Source organism: Hevea brasiliensis, chromosome 2, assembly GCF_030052815.1.
Source record: "Hevea brasiliensis isolate MT/VB/25A 57/8 chromosome 2, ASM3005281v1, whole genome shotgun sequence".
NCBI classification, from domain to species: Eukaryota; Viridiplantae; Streptophyta; class Magnoliopsida; order Malpighiales; family Euphorbiaceae; genus Hevea; species Hevea brasiliensis.
This window is the reverse complement of record NC_079494.1, coordinates 116,706,429-116,729,118: the sequence shown is the minus strand read 5'-3', so window position 1 is coordinate 116,729,118 and position 22,690 is coordinate 116,706,429. Positions and strand designations below refer to the sequence as shown.

The following is a 22,690-nucleotide window of genomic DNA, read 5'->3' as shown; positions in this document are numbered from 1 at the left end:
GGTAAAATTAAATAACTTTTGCACAAATATTTCTATTTATAGTGTTAATCTCTCATTTCTAATTTTATTATGAATCTAACTTAATTTAGGAATAAAGCTAATAGAAATTCTACTTAATATAGAAAATAATCCTCCATTCTAATGAAAAATATTTCTCACTCAAATTAAGAAAAAAAAATCTCCTTCAAATTCATTAGAATTTTATGTCATAAATTTAACAATAATAATATCAAATAAGCACTGGCAATTACTAATTAATTAGTATAATCATAACTTACCTTATAAATTTCAATATTTGATTTTTCCCTTTACTAATTAATAAGCTATTTAAAGAAACAAACCTTATAATAAATAAATTAAATCTATCATTAATAATTTTTAAATGAACTCTTCAAGATATATAAAAATATATATACTAGCAGTGCGATCACAAATTAATATCTAATGCCTATTTATTAATTAAGAAAAAGCTTACATTCAAACTTCATCAGATTTAAAATGGCATGAAAATAAAATATTTTATTTCATATTAAAAAAATATAATTTAATTTAAATTTTAAATACGTATATATATAAAAAAAAAAGAAATTCAATATTCCTGATTGAAGTTCAAAGTATAGATCTTAGCAGCCTCTGTAGTAAATGCTTTAAATGAATATAAAAGAAAAAATATCATATGGGGTAGATTGATCTTAGCAGCCTAATTAATTTATTTGTTTTATTTAAATTTTTAAAATTAATAGCAGCCTAATGTAACCATGTGTTCAATCATCAGAGTCTTGTAGAATATAATATATATAATTTTCTACGGGACAACTTCTCTGACCCGCTAGCTAAGATTGGTCTTCCTATAGTATTCTGCGAGTGCTGGTCTTCTTATGGGTACTTGGTAACAGTAAAATAAGACTGCAATTCAATACAAATGCGATGGCTATTCCACCTTCAACTAATATTTATTCTTACAAAATAAAAAAGAAAATCACAAAAATCATGATGCCATATCATCATCAACAAAATTAGCTATCTAGATTTTCTTCTATATAAATATGGAAAAATATATAAAAATGGTAATAAATGTGGGGTCATGTAGTGGGCCATATATATAGTGGCACCGCCATCTCCTACATATACCACGCAGTAAGCGGAAAGAGCAGAAACGAGGAAGAAAACAAAAATTGAAAAAAAAAGAATGAAAAGACAGTTCTGCCCCCCAAGAGAACCCCCATGCACCTAATAGCGGGAATCTCCTGGGAAATCGATTCTGTCCGCTTGCTTCCCTCTCTTTACTTTTAAATACCCCATAGTTTTGGCCAAACTTCTCATTCCTCTCCTTCATTCCCAGCTAAAGCGAAGTAGAGAGAAAATAATAATAATAAAAATATTAAAACACAAATCATGTCTACTTCTCAATCTTTCCACCTCTTCTCCACCGTTCCCGCCACCTCACGATCTTCTTCCTTTCCCATCCGCCCCCGTCCCCTGCTTTTCTCAGGTATGTTCTTTCCCTTTTTTCCTTTTCTCATGATTAAGGTTGCTCTCTGCAGGCTGGCCAGCACCTACCCAACTATATGTTTTCTATCTTTTTATTTTCTTTCATTTCGAACCCACAAAATAAGTTTTCTGGTCCTTCTTTTAATTTTAAGATTGTCAACTTTTTCTTTCCTTGTCGATCATATCCTCTTCTCGTAGAATGTTCTTGATTTATGAGAAGCAAACCGCACTGTTAAAATTTTCTTCCTGATCATGGATACAAGTTGTCTCTACAACCATTAAAGCAAGAATACTGTTTAATTATTTCTTTCTTTCTTTTTCCTTTCTGCAAGAAGAGAGAGAAAAAAAAAATCGGATTTTTAGCTTCCTCCTTGCTTATTCATATACAGCAATTATTATCTTTCCTAAGTTTGTTATAAAATTTCCAACCTTCTAAAAATAATCTATATGGCTATACATTAATTTCTCCTCCAGGAGAGGGCAAATATTCTTTTTTATTTTGCATTTTTTTTAACTTAAACCTCGCATTAATCCGTAATCCGATAATTTACTCTAAAGTTAAGGGACTAAATTATTATTAAAACGAACGAAAGAAGTTAACTGATCTAACAACACCCATACAATTTTGACAAAAAGATCTAACGCCCATATATTGATAATTAACGTTTTTGTAGGTGTTTGGTTGCACGGGGCTAAAGACAAACGAGGTAACGTCGACATTCGCCCAAGATGCAGTGCTATATCCAAGCCTCGCACTCAAGGTTCTACACCATTCTCTCTCTCTCTCTCTCTCTCTCTCTCTCTCTCTCTCTCTCATTTGTGTTCGAGAACACAACAACATAAGCAAAAAGGTGTTGTGTATATACTTGTTATTAGATAAGTTGTCCATTCTAAGTGAAAAAGAAAAAATTATCCTGCAGAATACCCAGATGCCTTTCAAAAAAATGGAGCTCGAGTCATAAGGTGGCATGAGATCGTGGAGGATGACATAGAAGAGCAAGTTCCTAAGGTGATTTGCAAGTGTCACTTTTCTGATGTGCTATAATAACCAAGTCCTTTTACTTATATAGAAGCAAAAATTAATTGTATGGTTTTCTTACAAATTAAGGTTTCTTTAGCAAATGAGATCATCAAACGTATTCAATCCATTAAATCCATGTTGGATTCCATGGAGGATGGAGAGATAAGCATTTCAGCTTATGACACCGCATGGGTTGCACTTGTTGAAGATGTTAATGGAAGTGGTGCTCCTCAATTCCCATCTAGCCTTCAATGGATATCCAATAATCAGCTCCCAGATGGATCATGGGGCGATGCTGATATTTTTACAGCGCATGACAGGATAATCAATACACTAGCTTGTGTTATTGCGTTGAAATCATGGAATATACATCCAGACAAGTGTGAGAAAGGTATAATAATTTACAATGCCAAACATAGTTATTATTGATTTCAGGCTAATTAATTAATCTATAGCATCTTCTTAATTTTGTTTTTAAGTTAAACATGCTTGGCAAGCTAAATTATTAAGTGTCATAATCAGGAATGAAATATTTGAAAGAGAACTTGTGCAAGCTTGAAGATGAGAATATTGAGCACATGCCGATCGGTTTTGAAGTTGCTTTCCCTTCGCTTCTAGAGGTAGCACGGAAATTAGACATTGAAGTTCCCGAGGATTCTCCCGTCCTGCAAGAGATCTATGCCAGCAGAAATCTGAAGCTCAAAAAGTAAATTTCACAACTCAAACTCGATCTATAATTATGTTGGCTTGCTTTCTTCTATATTTTAAGATAAAAAATTGAACTAAAGTGATATCTATCATGTAAAATTTCTTCTCTCTTTTTTATTTTTTATTATTATTATTTTTTTTGTAAAGTATAGGTCCCTGGTTTATCTTTACATGTATGTATTATAATTATTATGCATGTGGGATAGGATACCAAAGGACATAATGCACAAAGTGCCCACCACACTACTCCATAGCTTGGAAGGAATGCCAGGTCTAGAGTGGGAAAAGCTTCTCAAATTGCAGTGCGAAGATGGGTCATTCTTGTTCTCTCCATCCTCCACTGCCTTCGCACTCATGCAAACTAAAGATGAAAATTGCTTGAAATATCTAAACAATATAGTCCAACGATTTAAAGGGGGAGGTAATGTTCCCTTTTCTCCATCCTCAACTAAAAAGATCCTAGCCACTTTCACTCTCTATATTCCCTTTTTTTTTTGCTCTGAACTTTGCATAATTTCAACATTTTCAGTACCAAACGTGTACCCGGTTGACCTATTCGAGCACATCTGGGCTGTGGATCGCTTGCAACGCCTTGGAATTTCAAGATACTTCGAGGAAGAGCTTAAAGAATGTGTTAACTACGTTGCCAGGTATAATCACCGACGGCATTTGAATGGGACAAAAAAAATTAAAACAACTTAGTTACTAAGTAATCTCTAAAATGAGAGGAAGCCTATGTTCATTTTTCCTAAAGGGTACTTGAATTTCCTCAGATATTGGAGAGAAGATGGCATCTGCTGGGCAAGAAACTCCGAGGTTCATGATATTGATGACACAGCTATGGGATTCAGAGTGCTTAGATTATACGGCCATGAAGTTTCTGCTGGTAAATCCAGGACACAAATATTTCTATGACATTGTTTGATAGTTTATTTTTTCCCCAGAAATCCTCATAGTCTTGTTACGTAATTGGCAGATGTGTTCAAGCATTTTAAGAAAGGTGATACTTTCTTCTGCTTCACCGGGCAGTCAACGCAAGCCGTCACCGGAATGTTCAACCTGTATAGAGCTTCTCAGGTGCTGTTTCCAGGGGAGAAAATCCTTGAGGAAGCCAAGGAATTTTCGTCTAGTTTCCTAAAAGAAAAGCAAGCTGCTAATGAAGTCCTCGATAAATGGATTATAACCAAGGACTTACCAGGAGAGGTATAATCAATCTTCAATTTTTACCATGGCCAATTGCATATATAATTTTGTGGTTCTGTAATTAAAAAATAATTAATGGTAATTAACATTTAACAGGTTGAGTATTCATTGGATGTTCCGTGGTACGCGAATTTGCCTCGAGTGGAGGCGAGGTTCTACTTAGAACAGTACGGTGGCGAAGATGATGTATGGATTGGCAAGACTCTTTACAGGTATATTATTAGTATTTTTTTTATTTTTTTTTACAATTAAATTGAGAGAAGAAACTGAATTGATATCTACTAGACGAATAATATGCTTTTAACCGGTCAATCAAATATTTTTATCATTTTCTTTTATATAAAGACTAATAGAAAAAATTAAACAATACTCCAAGAAAAGCAGTCAATCCCGGCGGTGTTTTCTAATTAATTAATTATTCCAAAATCTTTCGTAATTTGGCATGGTTGGACTTTATTGTGTCACTCATTAAAGTAATTTTTCCACACATGCCAAATTCCTATATATATAAAAATATTCTCGCAACAATTTCTCAAAAGAAAACCCAAAAATTGCGTAGGAAGGGGGTTGTTAATTCCAAATAAATAAATAAATAAATTATCTTTTTAATCACAGGATGCCATATGTGAACAACAATGAGTACCTCCAGCTCGCAAGGCTTGACTACAACAGTTGCCAAGCCTTTCATCGTATAGAATGGGACAACTTTCAAAAGTAAGTAATTAAAGCACTAATATTTTTTTTTTTTAATATTATGATGATAATATCGTACGATTAAAATAATTATGCATGGATTGTTACACAGGTGGTATGAAGAATGTAATTTGGGAGACTTTGGTATAAGCAAAAGAGAGCTTCTGCTCTCCTATTTCCTGGCAGCAGCCAGCATATTTGAGCCAGAAAGGTCGAAAGAAAGGCTTGCATGGGCTAAGACCACAATATTGCTCAAGACCATCGACTCTTATTTCGATGAGAACAACAATTCCATTGAGCAGAGGAGAGCTTTTGTGCAAGAATTTAAGAACGGGGTTGGTGCAGGAGGACCTGTAAATGGAAGGTATGTGCATATTTATAAAACCAAACCTTGTGTTTCTTTCTTTATTTCATCCTATTAGTTTCGTATGTCACGTGTCTTTGCTGTAGTATTCAAATGACATCAAGTATTGGAAAATGATCAATACAACTTTATAGAGAATCAATACGGCTTTGTCTTACTTGAAAAAATAAACAAATAGAGACAGAACATATATAGTACATAAAAATATGCTTGCCAAAACGAAAATAAAAATATCAGATCCTAGATTAATGTTTTTTGATATTAGTGCTCAGTCGTGCTGTACAGTCAGTCAGAAATTAAGTGATCAACTTACGTTAGGTGGGTGGATAACGCACATGCACTTTCAAGAATTGAAGCTACTAATGAAATCCTTAATCCTTATCTCTTAATTATAATTATTTATGACACATTTTTTGATTAGCAGCACTGCTTGTCTGTCAGAAATTCATGAATATAGACTATTAACGACGGAAAAAGTCCGTCGCTGATACCCATCTCTTTTATAAGTGTTGTTCTTAGAATAAATCGAAAAGGTACGCGTAAGAAAATCATTTAAAAGAGATATCTACTGGTTTGCAGGACAATGGAAACAAAGACAAGGCAGGAACTTGTCAGGATAGTGCTTGGAACCCTAAATGATGTCTCTTTGGACGCACTGGTGGCTTATGGAAGAGACATTAGCCACAGTCTACGTCATGCTGTGAGTTACAAATTAATGCCTTATCTCTTCTTCTGTCCATTAGTTCATTTTCAATGTCCTAAAGTTTTTTATTTTGATAATTAATTTATTTGGTGACTAATTAAATTAATTAATTAATTAAATATATAGTGGGAAAAATGGCTCCTGAAGTGGGAAGAGGAAGGAGACAGGCACCAAGGAGAAGCGGAATTGATAGTGAAAGCAATAAATCTAGCAGCAGGAAGATGGATCTCTGAGGAGCTATTGAGCTATCATTCTCAATATGAAAAACTCTTTCAACTCACAAATAGAATATGCTACCAACTTGGCAATTACAAGAAGAACAAGGTCAGTTATCTTATCACATTTTATCAAGAACAGTATAGAATTAATCCTTTGAAAATCTAAAGTCATGTACGTAAAATCAAAATGGGAATTTATTTTTACCATCCAAGGTGTGGTTTTTATCATCTATTCTCAATGGATTCTGACAAGGCTCCCAAAACTCAAATGGGATTTTTATTTTTGGGAAGATGGCTTCAAATTGATTGTGGAAGGGAACTGTAGGGTGGGGTCTGCATCACTACTGTTTATTTGTTTCTATATTTAATCAGAATTTTTTTTTTATTCTGAAAAATTTTCAGGTACATGACAACAAGAGAAGCACAACCTTTGAAATAGAGGCAGAACTCCAAGAGCTGGTGCAGTTAGTGCTCCAAAACTCTTCAGATGGAATGGAATCCAATATCAAGGAAACATTTTTTACAGTGGCCAAGAGTTTTTACTACATTGCCATCTGTGATCCTGGGACTATCAACTATCACATTTCTAAAGTGCTCTTTGAAAGAGTGTACTAATTTGTTGATCTCTCTGTGCAAGATTTGTACTATCATTCATGTTCTTTTATCAATTACTGGAAAGTAATTGCACCAATAAACTAATCAATACATAACGAAAATAAATTCATTTGTTTATGGAGTAAATATGTGCAATTCGAGTTAATTGATACTTCCTTTTTAAATTAGACGTTGTAAATTCCCCTAAATGAAAGAAAAAAAAAATGTAATTGTGCCATTGCCAAGGTTCACATTCCTTTTTTTAGCATGACCAATACAGGTCAAAAAAAATCGTCAGGAAATATGAAAAGGACACCAGCATTAGTGGAGCAATTATAAGGCACAAACACTGCTTTAATTATATTTGTATAAGCCACAGAGGCAATTCCAAAATTAGCTTGGCTAGCTAGAATATTAGGCATACATGATACACCAGCACAAACCAGATAATGGGCAGACAAAAAAATTTCATCCTGACTTGGAATTAAGAAAATGATTTTTGTGATGAATATTTCCCCAAAATATCCTTCCAATGAATTATCCACTTGGAGGAGAGACGCTCATTATAATTTATAAGAGGAGAATTATAAAATACATATTGAGAATATTAAAGAATAATATTTTTCCGTATACAAAATATCATTTTTTTTTCTTAAATTCTATTTAATATTAAGATTTTGTGTTAAAAAAATACTTTTCAGAAAAAGCATTATGTTAAATATGCTAATGAAAAAAATTATTTTTGTTATTTTAGAGTTTTTATGATCAGAACATATTAAATTTAATTTCAAATAAATTTTTAATATCCTCTATCTAATATATTAAAAAAATTATTTTCTCAATAATAATATAAAATAAACCCTTAATTATAAGAGTGACTTGTATATTTATATACATGGAGCATATATTTCAAAAGCAATGAGTCTTTTTTTTTTTTTTAATAAAAATGCGCTTGAGACATGTTAAGGGATGAATTTTGATTTTTTTTTTTAATCTAAAAATATATTTGTTGCAGATGAAAATTTATTTTGTAGCTTACTGTTTTTTTTTTTTAATAAATTTAAAATTTCATACCTAAAAATTAATTTTGTTAGAGAAGAAATTGAACAAAATATAAAAGTTATCTCCAATTCATTGATTTGTTATAGTGATTATTACTCCCTTATCCAAACAAAGGTGAAGATTGATAAACATGGTTAGCACAAATTTAGTTAGTGGATACATAGTAGTCCACGTTAAGATGCTTTGTAAAGATTAATGCTGACCCCTTTTTGGGGCTATTGCTATAATGATTTCCTGATAAACAAGAAAATTATGGCAGACAATTCAAATGCTATCCAAGAACATGTTATAAAAGTTGACGCCTTGTTAAACAGGAAGTGAGATTTTGCCAAATCCCACATCCTGAGATTTGGTATATCCTATTGGGGAGAAACAACAGAGAAACCCTAATTATCTTCACTTAAATACACTAATTTAAAAAAAAAAAAAAACAAAAAAGCCAATTGAAAGAATCAATCTGTATCCTTGATAAGATACTTGAGATTTCTCCAAGCAATGGGTAGGACCACAAGTTCCAATCTAATAATTCTAAGCAAACTTGAAACATAATGATAGACTGATCAGAATCAATAAAATTCTTCCATTGTGACCAATTTGATCACCATTCACCACCAAAATGCTTCTGGACCACCATTTAATCATTAGACTGTAGCGGCAAAACCCCCAAACACATCATTATCAAACGCGCACCCTACCAAGTCTCCCCTAAACAAACACAGGGGTGAGACTACATAGAGGAATCATCATGACTCTGCATGGTTCAAAATTTTTTTTTTTATTTTTTTTTGTTCCCCGAATCAAGAAAAGTAATACTGTTTGCACAAAAGCAATAGAGGATGTGAGAGGTTTTGGAGGAGGAATCGTGGGCTTCATGGGTTGGAGAGGCCCTGGCTGGAAAGATAGAATGAGAGAAGGGAAAAAAAGTGAAGGTCAGGAGTCAGGACATGAAAAGGATCAATGTGAAAAGTAAAATGACCTTGGGTGTTTTGGATGGAAACCCATTTTGGTAATGATTTTTCAGTCTCCATCACTCAATTTCTCGTTTCTTGGTGGCATTCTGTGGATCAAAACAGGAGCACGTGAGCCCCTTCTCCTCTTGTTTGTTTTCTTGTTGTCCAACCGGCCAACATGCAGATGCCCTGGGACCCCTGCCTGGCACTGGAAAGGAGTCTCATTTGGTTTTTTTTTTTTTTGGTCTACAGTTCCTCTCTATTACTTGGCAGTCTCTAACACAAATCCCTGTTCTCAAGGACGTAACTTACTGGTGTCTTAATTTTTTACTTTGTGAATCAGAATATCAGATGATTTGCTAAAATATGTAAGCCCACTTCAAGTTAATGAGGGCCTTATTGAGCTTACAAGGAGTTTTGAAGATTTGCTGGGCCATGCGGACATGACTTTCCAGTTTCAAGTTTCAAATGGTGGGAACGAATGCAGTCTCACGAGCCAGTCCTACAACCCATAGTTCATCCATCTTCTACAAAAAGCTGTTGGTATATCCTAGACCTAAATTCAGCTCAGATGTTGTCTTGTTAAGCTGTAATTCAAATTTTAAGTTACACATCTCATCCATGTTCTCATGCTAAACAAATCTAATCACCACAATTCAAGTTACACATTTTAGATCTCTTGTTTGAAATTAAGATCGATAGCTGATCTAGGGGCTTATTGTTTCATCTCAAGAACTAGCATCATCATACTTTTCCTTTGGGAGGAGATCTAATCATATTTCAATTCATTGGGAGTAACAGGCCGTTTGAGGGAAATGATGTACTCCTTTTCAACATCCTGTCATAAAGCCTTCCTCATCTCTGCATACAAACACAGAACCCTTTCATAGACACACTAGCACCCGCTTACTCTCCATTCAGCTTTACCTTTGAACCAACACCTGCACTATATAACTCTTCTCCATTATTTTATAAACCAACTCCTCCATCTGCCCCAACTAGATTTGAATTCGGCAATCTCTCTTCGTCTGATGAATCTCTCCAATCTACTAGGAGAAAGATTGATAAAGGAAAAAAAAAGATGCATCCTGATTCAGTGATCTAGATTGATTGGGAAGTGGCATGTATCTTCTCATAATTTGTTAACCAGACCTTCGAGATAAGCTGCTCCAACTTATTTCTTGGAAGCTGTCTAGGAATTTTGAGGTCGGGAGTCTCTTACTACGTATTGTATGCTTATACTCATACTCAAAGGCGCTTTCCTCTCTTAGGTACTATCAGCTTACATTATTATATTATATATTACTGTCTACTCTTTATCTTTTTTTTTTTCTTTTTAATTTATATTTTAAATTATATATATATAATTGTAAATCAGAGGCATTTGATAGCAGGGATAGGTACGTGACATCAATCATTTTTTATTTAGAATTTTTTTTATTGATTTTCTTTGTAGATACCTTTTAAAAATATTATTCAGTTTGAAAAAAAAAATATTTGCTAGGCTTGCATATTTTTTTTAAAGCTATTATACATAATTATATTAAATGGAAAATACTGTTTACTATTCTTAAAAAAATATATTATTTTTAATTATTTAATTAATTTATATTAAATATTATTTTTTAAATTAACTTAAAAATTACTTTATTTTATGATAAAATATTTTAATTCATACATTAATATTATATTAATAGAATATCAAACTTCCATTTCATTACAAACAAAAATATAATAAAAATAAATTGTTATTTTGATTGACATTATTATTTTTATATTATTAATATTATTATTTAAAAATGTTAAAAAATTATTTAGACATTTTTTATAATATAGATTTTAATTTTTTTTTTTAAATCAATATCCACCAGAATGGCTAATATATCAAATGTATAAATTTAGTTTATAAGTAACAAATAATTAACTTTTTTTTTAATTTTAAAATATTTTAAAATAATGTGCATACATTATTTTTTATATTAAACTTTGTAATGTAAAAATAATGTTAATCTATTTTTAGATGGACTAATCATTTATTTTTCTTAACCGATATTACTATTATCTTCTTTCATAATTAGATTTAAGATTAAATATTTTTTATTATTAAATTATATTTTATTTAATATATTATAATAAAAAAATAATAAATATTGTATTATTAACATTTCTTAAAGTAAAGTATATTTGCAGAACTAATATGTAATATGGTGAATAAATATAATTTTATTTTAATTAAATTGGTTAAATATTTTAATAATTATTGATAAATAATAATTTTATTTATAATATATAAGTATAGTATTTATATTATTTTAAAGTAAAATTGAATATACTTTAATATAAATATTTTTTTTGTTAAATATATTAATATAATAAATATAAAAAAAATTCCGGAGCATTCGTCTAAATGCTAGATGAGCGACAAAATTAGAGGCAGCGGCCCCCTTTACACCTAGCAGTATTTGAACTTGGGACTTCCAAACAAAGGCCGCGGTGGAGTCCGTAGCCCATTCAACTTTCAGGATCCTCTCCCTCCCCCTCTTCCTCTAAATCAGACAAGCAGAGTAATTAGGCATTTTTTAAAAAAAAAAATATATTTTGAATTAATCATTGTCGAGTAAATAAAAAGAAGTTCGTTAATAATAAACAATGTTATAGATGAGAATGGATGACATTACCATCCCACTCCCGCTCTGTTAGGGTTGCTTTTTTTTTTTTAATAATAATAATAATAATAATAATAATAATAAACAGATTATCTAATAATGGGTACATAGGAATGCAACTAAATCCATCGAAAACAAGATTAACAAATTATAAGTACATTGATTTCGCAATGGCTGCTGGTAACTGAACACTATGATCCAGCAAATAAATTGGCTCACTCAAGTCTGCCATCTTCTCCTGCACGATCTTGGCCAACATCATCAAATGTTTTAATGACCACCAAGAGCAAGGCACCCACCAAAAAGGTAAGATTCTAGCAACAACTTACACGGAAGAAGATGCTTCATCAGCCACGCTTCCTGCATAAACTCAAGTCTTGCCAATTTAACAGCCTGCTGCTGTATTCAGATTCAAGTTCTACCAAGGGATTAACGTGATGTTCAGAAGACCATGGGTCAAGTGGGAGGGGCGAACCTTATCAATATTTCCATACATGCGAGTAAATTTGCCCTCAAGTATGCCATTGTTACGACTTATGATGGATGATTAACAAATATGATATCATCCAATTTCCCGGACCCAAATAACACTAGGGGAAGCTAGAAGCATCCTCAATCAGCCCCCCTAAGAACAATAAATATATGGAAACCAAAATAAAAGAAGAGAATTTGGGGCAAGGGGGCAAAAAATCCCCCGAGGCTTTTTACAGTCATTTCATTAGACAAGGTTTAACAGCCATCAACTCAGTCAGCAACCTAGAGAATATCCGCAGCTTCAGGAATCCAAAGGCATCATCAATAGCTCTGAGAAAGATGAGATGGCATGCACAAGAAAATGTCCATAAGTCAATTCATCAACCATGGTTCACTTTCAGCTTGCTCTCAACAAAAGCCTCATCTAGGGAATACTGTGTTTGAGATCATAACCATCTGAAAGAGTAAATAATAGCAGAACAAAAAAATAAAATAAAATAATAAAAAGGTCATCAAAAGAGGAGGAGGAGGAAAATAAAGAAATGTTCTCTAATAAGTAGGAGTGCTTAATTGATGGAAATAAAATCTCACAAGTCAAAATCCAAAGCAGGAAACTAATAACTCTTAGAATGTTTGATAGAAGGTTAAAAAATCTAAGACTTAAATGTTACCCTTATAAGTTTTAGGTAGTATTTGGTTTAAGTGAATTCCATCAAATTTTGTGGAATTCATTTGTAAATCTAAAATTTTAGTGTTTGGTTTAAATGAAAATTCATTTGAAATTCTTAATAATCAATTTCATAAAATTTATTATAACAAAGCTAAATTATATCAAAATTGATAGAATTTATAAATGAATTCCAAACTTAAAATCATATATATTGCAAGTGACAAAATTATCCACTTATTATATATTATTTTATTTTATTTTATTCATTCCAAATACAAAATTCATTTTATTTGAAATGAATTTCATATTTAATATAAAATATACCAAACAAAGAAATTCATTTGCAAACGAATTCTATCTATCATAGAATTCATTTGCAAATGAAATAAATTTTACAATAGAATTGAACCAAATACGATCTTAATCTTTAAAGAATGTAATTATTAACCTAGACTCCCAAGGTTAACATTTAACTCTAAAAAAGGTATAAATATTAATGAGGCAAAAAGTTAACTTAGTCTTTTTTAAGTATCCAAACAACATTAATGAAGGGTTAAAAGTTACATGGGTAATATTTAGCCCTTATTAACCTCGTACCAAAAACTCTCTTAGAGAAGAAGGGGGGCAGATGGAGAGAGAGAGAGAGAGAGAGAGAGAGGGGAAGTAGTGAGGGAGGAGGAAAGGAAGGTACCCAATCCACCGCTGGCCATTGATTCCAGACCTTGCTGGACTTCAAAGTTTCAGCTAAACAACCAGAAAATAGACCTCATCCGAACTTTCCTCATAATGGTTGTATTGACTGTCCTCATTGCCACCACTCTGATCACTATTATAGCTGCTTTCTAATGTACTCATGAAAAACGAACCATCTGAAGTGGGACTGCTCAGGTGTGATGGCAGGCTGACTTCACTATTTAGCTCGTTGTCAATCATTTGTTCAATGTCGATAAAACTGCAAAATCCAGAATCTCAACCAATGTAGCAAATTCAATTCCAAATCCTCTCTTCTCCCCCCACCCCCCTCTTTTCTTTGTATTTTTAAAAAAGAATAATAAAATGGAGTTTTGAGTACCACTACTATCAACTAACCTTCCCTCTGGTGGAAACTCAGCTAGCAAACAGATATCAGACCTTGCTTCTAACACCTGCTTTATAGGTATGATACTGCAATATTTCCAAAATTTGGCATAAAGATGTGATGCAAAGATATTTAATGTAAGCATGGCAAATCCAAAAGGAACAACTATTACCTTGAACTGTAGCATCTATGATACCAGTCACCTTCAGAAGCTAAACCTTCCCTGTTAGACACATCCTAGTAGAGGGCACAGATCAGGATTAGAGGGAAATCAAAATATCAAGCTGGAGGTTTAGAACCAATCAACAAAAAGCAGGATATCAACAATATCATTGTACCCACAAGATATCGAAGAGACTTAAAGTCTCCTGCAAGGACTGCCGTCAATAGGCGAGCAACTTCAACCTGCTCAAGACAATGAAGCAATCATTCATTAGGTTCAAAAGGAGGAAAGGAATGAAAGATATAGGAGAAAGAAGCGTAGACGGGATGGGAATTAATCCACCTCTTTGAGATGCATGCAATCTCGTAAAATTAAAACCTCCAGAAGATTCCCACCTGTGCTACCTCCCAGGTTCCTATTAACGAAATTTTAAAAAAGACGATTAAAATAAGGAAAATAAATGACTGATGGCAGTTGATAGTCCATATGAGATGCACAGACCTCAAAAAATTTCCGGTGATTGAATATGATGTTGAAAAATCAACATATTTCAGTTTACGAAATCCCTGCACAAAGTAGTCGGCAAGATTAACTTCTGTGTGTTAAATACTTCAATTACCAAACTCACAACTGATATCATGATTGCTAGAGTGTAGAACATATCAAACCTAACTAACCAGGTATCAGTTATTTAAAATTGCAAAACAATAATCTATATCTTACCAATTTCCAAGCTCAGATCTTATTGTAACCCAATTTTTAAACTAGAGATACATTTATTGAAACACACATCACTAGACCCAGCCAAGTTTACAAAATCAATAATAGATGAATGCCTATAAATTACTTCAACTGAACAATAGTACACATATGCCATGCATGTATTTATTCTCAGCATTTTGAAGTGTTGATCATAAATCTACCAACTGATAATCATGATTGCAAGAGTGTAGAACGCATCAAACCTAACTAACCAGGTATCAGTTAATTAAAAGTGCAAAACAAAAATCTATATATTTCCATGCTCAGATCTTGTTATAACTCAATTTTTAAACTAGATATACACATGTTGAATCACACATCACTAGACCCAACCATGTTTACAAAGTCAATAATAGATGAATGCCTATAAATTACTTCCAACTGAACAATAGTACACATATATCATGTATTTATTCTCGCCATTTTGAAGTGTTGATCACAAATCTACCCCGTGAACCAACAAACATATTTGGATGACAGGAAAAGGGCACTTTTTGCCCATCTGAAAATGCAAAGGAAGTTGCGAAGCTAAGCAATATTCTTTTAGCAAAGAAATTAACAGGAGATGAAAATTAAAAGTGTTTCAATATTAATTGTAGGAATAAGTCCCACATCGATAGTGTACAAGAAAACTAAAGAGCATATAAATGTTGCCAAACCAAACCAAACCATTTTGGTGATGCAGAGCCCAGTTTAAAGCCCAATTTAGTGTGTAGCTTGTCAGTTTAATATTCACACTCTTGGGTCTATAATTCTCAACATGGTATTAGAGCAAATCAGGCCCGATTTCGGTTTCGATTCAATTTCCTGATGTTGCCACTGCATTTAAGTTTCAGGTTTCAAGTGTCAATCGGATGTCCCAGTTGCCACTTGAGGAAGAGTGTTGGAATATCACTTGTGGGAATAAATCCCACATCAGTAGCATCAAGAAAATTAAAGGGCATATAAGTATTGGCAAACCAAAACAAAATGGCCTAAGCCCAATTCAGTGTGTAGCTTGCCAATTTGATATTTACACTCTTGATTCCATAATTCTCAACAAAAAGCATTGTTCTTCAAGGAAGCCACTATGAAACTTGTCCTCTCTCATTGAGAACCAAAAAATTGAAGTTCTTTGTTTCACTTGACCAACAACCAAACATATGGCACAATAAATCAAAGTAACAAATAAGTCTTCCTATGAGAGAGAGAGAGACAAAAAGTACATTTGTATATTCACATGGAATAAATTTTCTCAAAACAAGTACATTAGGGAATTTGCAGAGACAAATAACCATTGTAGCCATTTTCCATTAACAAACCTTCACAAGTATGCGAACTTTACAATCATGCAGCTTAAAGCCTCTGAGAGCCAATGAGATTAAGTTTGGACAATTATTCACTAGATCCGCACAGGTTGGCGATTTCAAACTCTCATCTCTTCCTGGTATTAAATATATAGTGAGAGAAAACTTTAAGAAAATGGAAACAGCAAATCTTCATGAAGATGACACTGCACCTGTTTTTGAAGACTCGAAAAACAAACGCTCTATCAAGGGACAATTCATGCTCACGGACACCAGTGTTTGCCTCAACTCAACATGCCTGCTCCCCCACACCCCCCACACCCCCCCCCCCCCCAAAAAAAAAAAATAATAATAATAAATAAATAATAATGAATAAACTCAGCTAGCAATGGAAAGAATAAATAGATTCTTTTTACCTAGAGGAAAAGGTTCAATATGCAATCATTAAAGGAAAAAGACACAACGCAAGTGAATAAACTTACATCTGTTTGTTACAAACTGAAAAACTACAAGTTGCAAAAAAAACAAACTCACCAAGTATAACCAAAAGCAGAATTATAGCTGAACTCTTTAAAAATAATATTAAAAGAAAAGATGGAAGTACCAACCATTGAGGTTAAGGTGCTTCAGAATTCCATATTATGCAGTCAAGGAAAGAGAAATTTAGAAGTTAATTTTATCTTAATTCTTAAGTTGGATAATATAAATTTCATTGTAATCTTCTTCACAAGTGTCATCTAACTTCATACTAGGGCTTTTTCTGAAACAGCATATGTATTAAATAGTAGATAAGTGTCGTACTTCAGTGAGAAGATCAGTCTCCAATTTACAAGGATATTCTTCCTACTCTGTTATTTCTTCCTACGGTCTGGACTCTGGACAACATATTATTTATCAAGAATTTTCGTACTTAGGATATTCCTATATAAGAAACATCAGATTTTATTTATTATCTAGGAAATCATTTGCTTCCCATTCAGTGTCAGCAGTTTCACCTATATTACTAGTTCTAATTAGACAAGGAATTACTTTTAGGTATATAAATATTTATGTAAGCTAATTGCTTTCTTAGGCTTTCAAAAACCATTTTACGACTACTTGATTTGGTTTTAAATAGCTATAATGCCTAGTGTGACTGTGATCTCTCTCTTCTTTCGCCTCCTTTTTTTTTTAATTTTAATAAAAATACTATCACAAATCACAATAGTACTTTCCTATCAGCATCATGCATGCTGAATTGCAAGTAACTAAATTTCATATTTATCACATCCACATGGCATACTTGCTTTTCTATGCATACACAAAGTTCAGTTTAGAAGCCACAAATATAAGATCTATTTGAGATACTGTGTCAATAGGCAAACATTAGATCTAACCAACAAAAAATTTAGAGAAGTGCAACAGTAGCAATCTTACATCTGCTCTATTTGTCTAGCCTTTATGTTATCCACCCAGTGCAACCATGACCATTAACATCTCATACATGCTCTCAAAGCAACAATAACACAGTAACACACACATATCCAACTCTGAGAAACTTACAGGCCAACAATTTCCAGGTCAAGGAGAGAGGGGCAGGCTGACAATGCCCCACAAAGTGAGGTGTTATCCATTCTTTCAATATTGTAAAGGTGCAACCTTCTCAAAAGAGTCCTTACATAACGCATAAAAAGCAAATATTAGAATATATGAAGTCACCATACCAACCAAGCATTTTAAAAAATCAAAGTTCCCAACAATACCCTGCAGCACCACTATCCCCACTCAAAGGGCTTAGGCAGGATCTAGTGAGAATAGATGATTCTTTCCCTTGTCTGGTCTTTTTGTCATTCCATGAAAAGTTAGATACATCTACAGAATTCCTGATGCTATAAACTAATGGCTGACAAGATCCTGGTGACACCGTTGGACCTGGAACTATACCAAGCTTAAGGGACCTGAATAACCAGTTAAAAAACACACACAGAGAAAATTAGAAAGGGCAATGACAGCATCCACATACAAAATCATAGGAACAAAGGTATAACAGTAGAAATCAGCTGAGAACTTGTACAAACTATATTGCATGATTCTCATTCATAAACCAGACGCTAAAATATTAGTTTTATGAACATTTAGAAAAGTAAACATTATCTAAATCAACAAAAATTATTCAACACTTTCATAAAGTACAATGTTAATATAATCCTTCCAATTCCCAAACACTAAAGAAGAAAGAAACATCAAGTTCACGTTCATGACGAAATTTGAGACCAAAATGAATGAAAATCTGATAAAAAGGAAATAGGAAATAGTTTGAAATGACTATCTTAGGATTGAATAATACAATCCACATAAGATTTAAGGGCCCTAGCTTCAGATTTTAGTTCAAAGAACTTGTTTGACATCAAACTTATTTTCATGGAGCTTTGCCATTTTAAAAAATGTTTATATCTGCTTTGATGTGGAATAATTTGTCTCCTTTAACCCACTAAATCAAAGAACTCTAAAAATGTAAGATATTCAACCAGAAGAATTCCAAAAATAGAAATTACACGCACATAATGTGTCACTTACTAGAGAAATATACAAAAATAAATTTGTTAGATTGGGATTTTCTTACTGCAGAGCTTTTCCAGCACGTTGGATCATTGTGGACACCACTGCATTATTGACTTTAGGGACTACTGTTGTCAAGTCAATATTGGTATAGCACAAGGGATCCATGGCACATTTGTGAAACATTGAACAAGTTGCTGCAGCATAGCACAAACTTTGCATATCAAGCATAGAAAATACCTGTTCATGGCCAAATGAATCAAATTATAAAATAGTCTACTAAGGAAAAAAAAAAGGTACTTTATTTCATGAGCATGCAATAGAAAAGGAAACCTTAATGTATATAGATACAATTGATCAATAGTAATTGCAATAAGTTACCCCTAATGAATATTCAAAAAATATAATAATAATAATAATAATAAGAAGAAGAAGAAGAAGAAGAAGAAAGAGACCATCACTCAGTTCCTCACATCTCAATAAGTCCTGAAAAAAAAATAAAAAACTTTTCCCAAACAGAGCAACCTAGGATCCACGGTTCATACCAGTAAGTGACAGGATACTAAACATGGTAGCATCATGAGACCTGCAGTGCTCAAACTCACAGAAAGATTAACAATATCAACATGCGCAAGCTTCAGACTTGGGTGAGTCCTTATGCTTGCTAGCATTCCCTATTCCTACCTACTACCTAGACCAACAGAATAGAGCACTGAGAAAAGCGGTTTCAGAATTGCTACTTGTACTTAGCCTCCAAATTATAATCAAATTAACCACATTCCTTACCATCAGTATCTATCTTCATCCACAAACCGCATTTGAAACGACTAGTTACAAGCAATGCACAATTATAATTCCCGATTAGAAAATGCTCTCTCAATCGAGCACCCATGAAAATTTACATTCCTTACCGATTTAAGAATGTTTCCCATGAGAAATGTAAAATGAAATTGGCAACACTCAACTTCCAACTCATACAAGAAAACCAACATACAGCCCTTCAATTGTCTAATTACAATTCAGTTTCAAAAACCACTGCCATAATCCAAAATCATCCAACCTACAACAAATGTATCTTCAAACACCTACTAAACTGCAACAGAGACCTCTTCCTCCCATAATAATTCCGAAAATTTACATAACCAACCATAGTGATCGAAGGAAAGGAACGAAACAAACCTTGATGGTGAGATCGGGAGGTAGAGCCCAGGTAAGCGAATTGTGATTGGAAGAGCGTTTTCTGGCGGAGCGTTTCCCAGCTTCGAGAAGTATAGATCCCAATTTGAGGGCGCGATTGATGAAGAGGGACTGTTCGGCGTCAGAAGGTAACGAATCGAGGAGGCGCTCGAAGGAGAGGTCGATAGAGAGGGAAGGTGAGTCCGCAAGGCCTAAAAATGTTTGGAGGAGATTTTCTACTTGGTGGTTCATGTTCGGTTGCCTATTAGGGCTTGGGGAGGAGGAAGTGCTAGTGGTGGCGGTGGCGGTGGCGGTGGCGGTGGAGGAGGAGGAGGAGGAGGAGATGGAGAAGGGACAAGGGCGCTTGGCCATTGATGTAGGGGTGTGGAGAAGGGTATCCATATCGGGTGGACGCGAATAGAGGACAAGAAGAGGAGAATGGGGTTAGGAGTGAGATATCGTACGGGCGAGGGATTTGTGAACACGTGTACACCTACATGGCGCTGTTATGTTCGTGGATATTGGTGGCTGGCTTGCTTGTGTACCATTCCGGGTGTTGCTAACAAACCTCTCAACCTTCCTGTTTTTGGTACGGATTTCAGATGTATGGCTTAAACGCAACGTCTTAGGAAAATTTTTTTTTTCCTCTTTTTTTTTTTAGAATAAACGTTTAGTCGAAAAATGCACCTTTGTTAAATTATTAGGTTGCGAGCATCATTGTTGAGGAGAAAATTTACCGGAGAAAAATATAATTTTTTATTGGGTTTTTTTTAATCCTAACGTTATTTCTTTTGTTTTTTGATTTTTATATTTATTTTATTTTAAATTACTAAATTTTGGACGAGTAACAACATGTGAAAATCTAAAATTTTCAATATTTTTTAATTTTATTGTGAAGTAATTTTATTAATTTAAAATTAAATTATTTGGGATTATTCTTTTTGAGCTGGGTGAATTAAAAGATTGTCAGTCCTCCATTTCTTTCATTTAATTTGCAATTGAAAGACACTTGATCTTTAATTTTCAAAAATGAATTTCTTAATGATTTGTTTCCAGCGCAACATAATGTAATTCATGAGTGATTTAACTAAATTTCTGGACCATAAAAGCAATAAAATTTCTGCAAACTGGATCTGGATGAATAACGCAATGGTAGAGATTAAATTATAGGATTAGGAAAAAAAAATTCAGATTTCAAGCATTGCTTTGAACAATAAAAGTACATCAATGATCCAGCAACGGAGGGATCCATAAATACATAGCTAGCTGCTTCATATATCATAAACTTGCTTGCCAGTGAACTTGACCTCAATGGGACTAACGTTCTTTCCAATGGATCTGAAGTTCAGCCCAACTCCTTGGCGTCCTGGGTTCACTTTCTCAGGATAAACTCCATCTTTGGGGTGAAGATACTGAACCTCTCCATTGGGAAATACCCTATAAAACTGGTACTTAATCTTGTACTTGGATCGCAATCTGGAACCAAGAGCCAAACACTGCTCCTTCCTGGCCAACTTGAGCAAGTTAGGCCCTTGCCTCATAATAGCTGCACCTCCAGTTGGCATCTCAAAGATTTGTTCTTTAGGTGAATCCCATGTGATAACATAAAATTCTTCAACTTGAGCCTTGCGCAACAACCCTCCTGTGCTGCCACCGAAGATTGGTGAGGGTGTATTTGGGTCCAATTCTGGTGGGGTGAAACCCACTGGAGCCTCTTTTGTGGGAGCTTCAGTTTTCTCTTCAGCAGCGGCAACTTTGAGAGATCTTTGGGCGGCGGAAAAAGTGAGAGGGCTGGGGGTGGTGAATGAAAAGGAAGAGGTAGGTTTCCATGGAACCAGAGGGGACTTACTGGATTTTGGGGCGGTGATGGCGGGGGTGAACAGACCTGCTTGGGTTGCCATGATTATGCAAATTTGGAGGAGGAAAGATTGTGGGTATTTCTGTTTTATCAATTTGGCTAAGTGAGAAGGAAGGGGTAGATGATTTTCGCTTTTCAGATGTGTGGTGGTGTTTCGAATTCGTTATCTGGATAAGTAGATATTGCTTGGACCAATAAGTTTTCTGGCTTTGATACTTTGGTCCCACCAAGGAGGCAAGGAGCCAAGGACTAATTCTTCTACGTTTTTGTAAAATCTTATCCCTCTATATTCTAGGTGGCTAACGTTGGCTTGATTAAAAAAGGAAAAGAAAATCGCAGTCCAACAAATAAAAGGCCTGTTTGAGCATATTCCTTACAAGCACCACTCCATGGCTTAGAAAAGCGCAGTAGCTAAGGACTGCCTGCCAACCCAAAGGGTGAAGATTTGGAAAACCAGCTATAGTAACCATTTCTAAACACTTTGAAAGATACATCAGCCCATCATGCACTGCATATCATGAAAAACGAAAACCATTTCCACGCACAATTTGGTAGGGTGAAAACCAGGGGCCATCAAATAAGCCACTCCAGAAATTTTGCATTACAATGGGGGAAGAGCAAAGTACCTCAAAAATAAAGTTGCTAAGTAAATTATATGAAAATTGCTGCCCTATATCCATATGCAACGTTGATTGCGCTTATTACTTGACAAAATAGAAGAGACCATGCTAAAATGCAGAAATCGCGCGTGAGCGTATGTATTCCGATGGAATTCCCTGATTCTCGATGATCACTTCAACCAATGCTTCAGTAAATAAACCAAAAATGACTTGAGAATCCAACAGTGTGAATTTATCACTGCATTGCATTAAACAACTTATGGCATTAAGAATGGTACAGGAAAATTATTATACATTTGACATCAGGCATTAGCTGAAGCCTTCCTCCCGAAGGCTGATTACCACCAGAGAACCACTCGTCTACTGGTAAAGACTGTACATCACTGCCATTT

At 34.0% G+C, this 22,690-nt stretch overlaps 3 protein-coding genes across 5 annotated transcripts; 1 reads left to right on the top strand and 2 right to left on the bottom strand.

Moving 5' to 3' along the window:
* Nucleotides 1–1,256: 1,256 nt before the first annotated feature.
* On the top strand, nt 1,257–7,142 carry LOC110664957 (ent-copalyl diphosphate synthase 1-like). The gene is made up of 15 exons (XM_021824877.2): nt 1,257–1,492; nt 2,166–2,252; nt 2,412–2,500; nt 2,600–2,903; nt 3,035–3,218; nt 3,427–3,641; nt 3,750–3,870; nt 3,994–4,106; nt 4,197–4,423; nt 4,520–4,635; nt 5,039–5,137; nt 5,229–5,480; nt 6,060–6,180; nt 6,310–6,507; nt 6,804–7,142. Exons 1-15 carry the CDS (start codon nt 1,396–1,398, stop codon nt 7,014–7,016), a joined length of 2,436 nt encoding a protein of 811 aa, XP_021680569.2. The 5' UTR covers nt 1,257–1,395; the 3' UTR covers nt 7,017–7,142.
* A 4,590-nt stretch (nt 7,143–11,732) lies between these two features.
* On the bottom strand, nt 11,733–20,254 carry LOC110664956 (F-box protein SKIP17). 3 transcript variants are annotated; one of them, XM_021824872.2, is made up of 13 exons: nt 19,824–20,254; nt 18,709–18,884; nt 17,849–18,043; nt 17,649–17,759; nt 16,319–16,407; nt 16,122–16,243; nt 14,560–14,624; nt 14,401–14,473; nt 14,238–14,300; nt 14,068–14,132; nt 13,907–13,981; nt 13,509–13,769; nt 11,733–12,581 (listed from the first exon to the last, which is right to left on the bottom strand). In XM_021824872.2, exons 1-12 carry the CDS (start codon nt 20,220–20,222, stop codon nt 13,562–13,564), a joined length of 1,641 nt encoding a protein of 546 aa, XP_021680564.2. In that variant the 5' UTR covers nt 20,223–20,254; the 3' UTR covers nt 11,733–12,581; nt 13,509–13,561. The 3 variants fall into 3 exon arrangements, with proteins under 3 accessions (XP_021680564.2, XP_021680567.2, XP_021680568.2); XM_021824875.2 differs by having other exon boundaries at nt 11,733–12,603; nt 19,824–20,252; XM_021824876.2 differs by having other exon boundaries at nt 11,733–12,603; nt 16,319–16,404; nt 19,824–20,251.
* Nucleotides 20,255–20,992: 738 nt separating this feature from the next.
* Nucleotides 20,993–21,822, bottom strand: LOC110664955 (photosystem I reaction center subunit II, chloroplastic). The gene has a single exon (XM_021824871.2). The coding sequence runs from the start codon at nt 21,719–21,721 to the stop codon at nt 21,092–21,094; it is 630 nt and encodes a 209-aa protein (XP_021680563.2). The 5' UTR covers nt 21,722–21,822; the 3' UTR covers nt 20,993–21,091.
* Nucleotides 21,823–22,690: the final 868 nt, after the last annotated feature.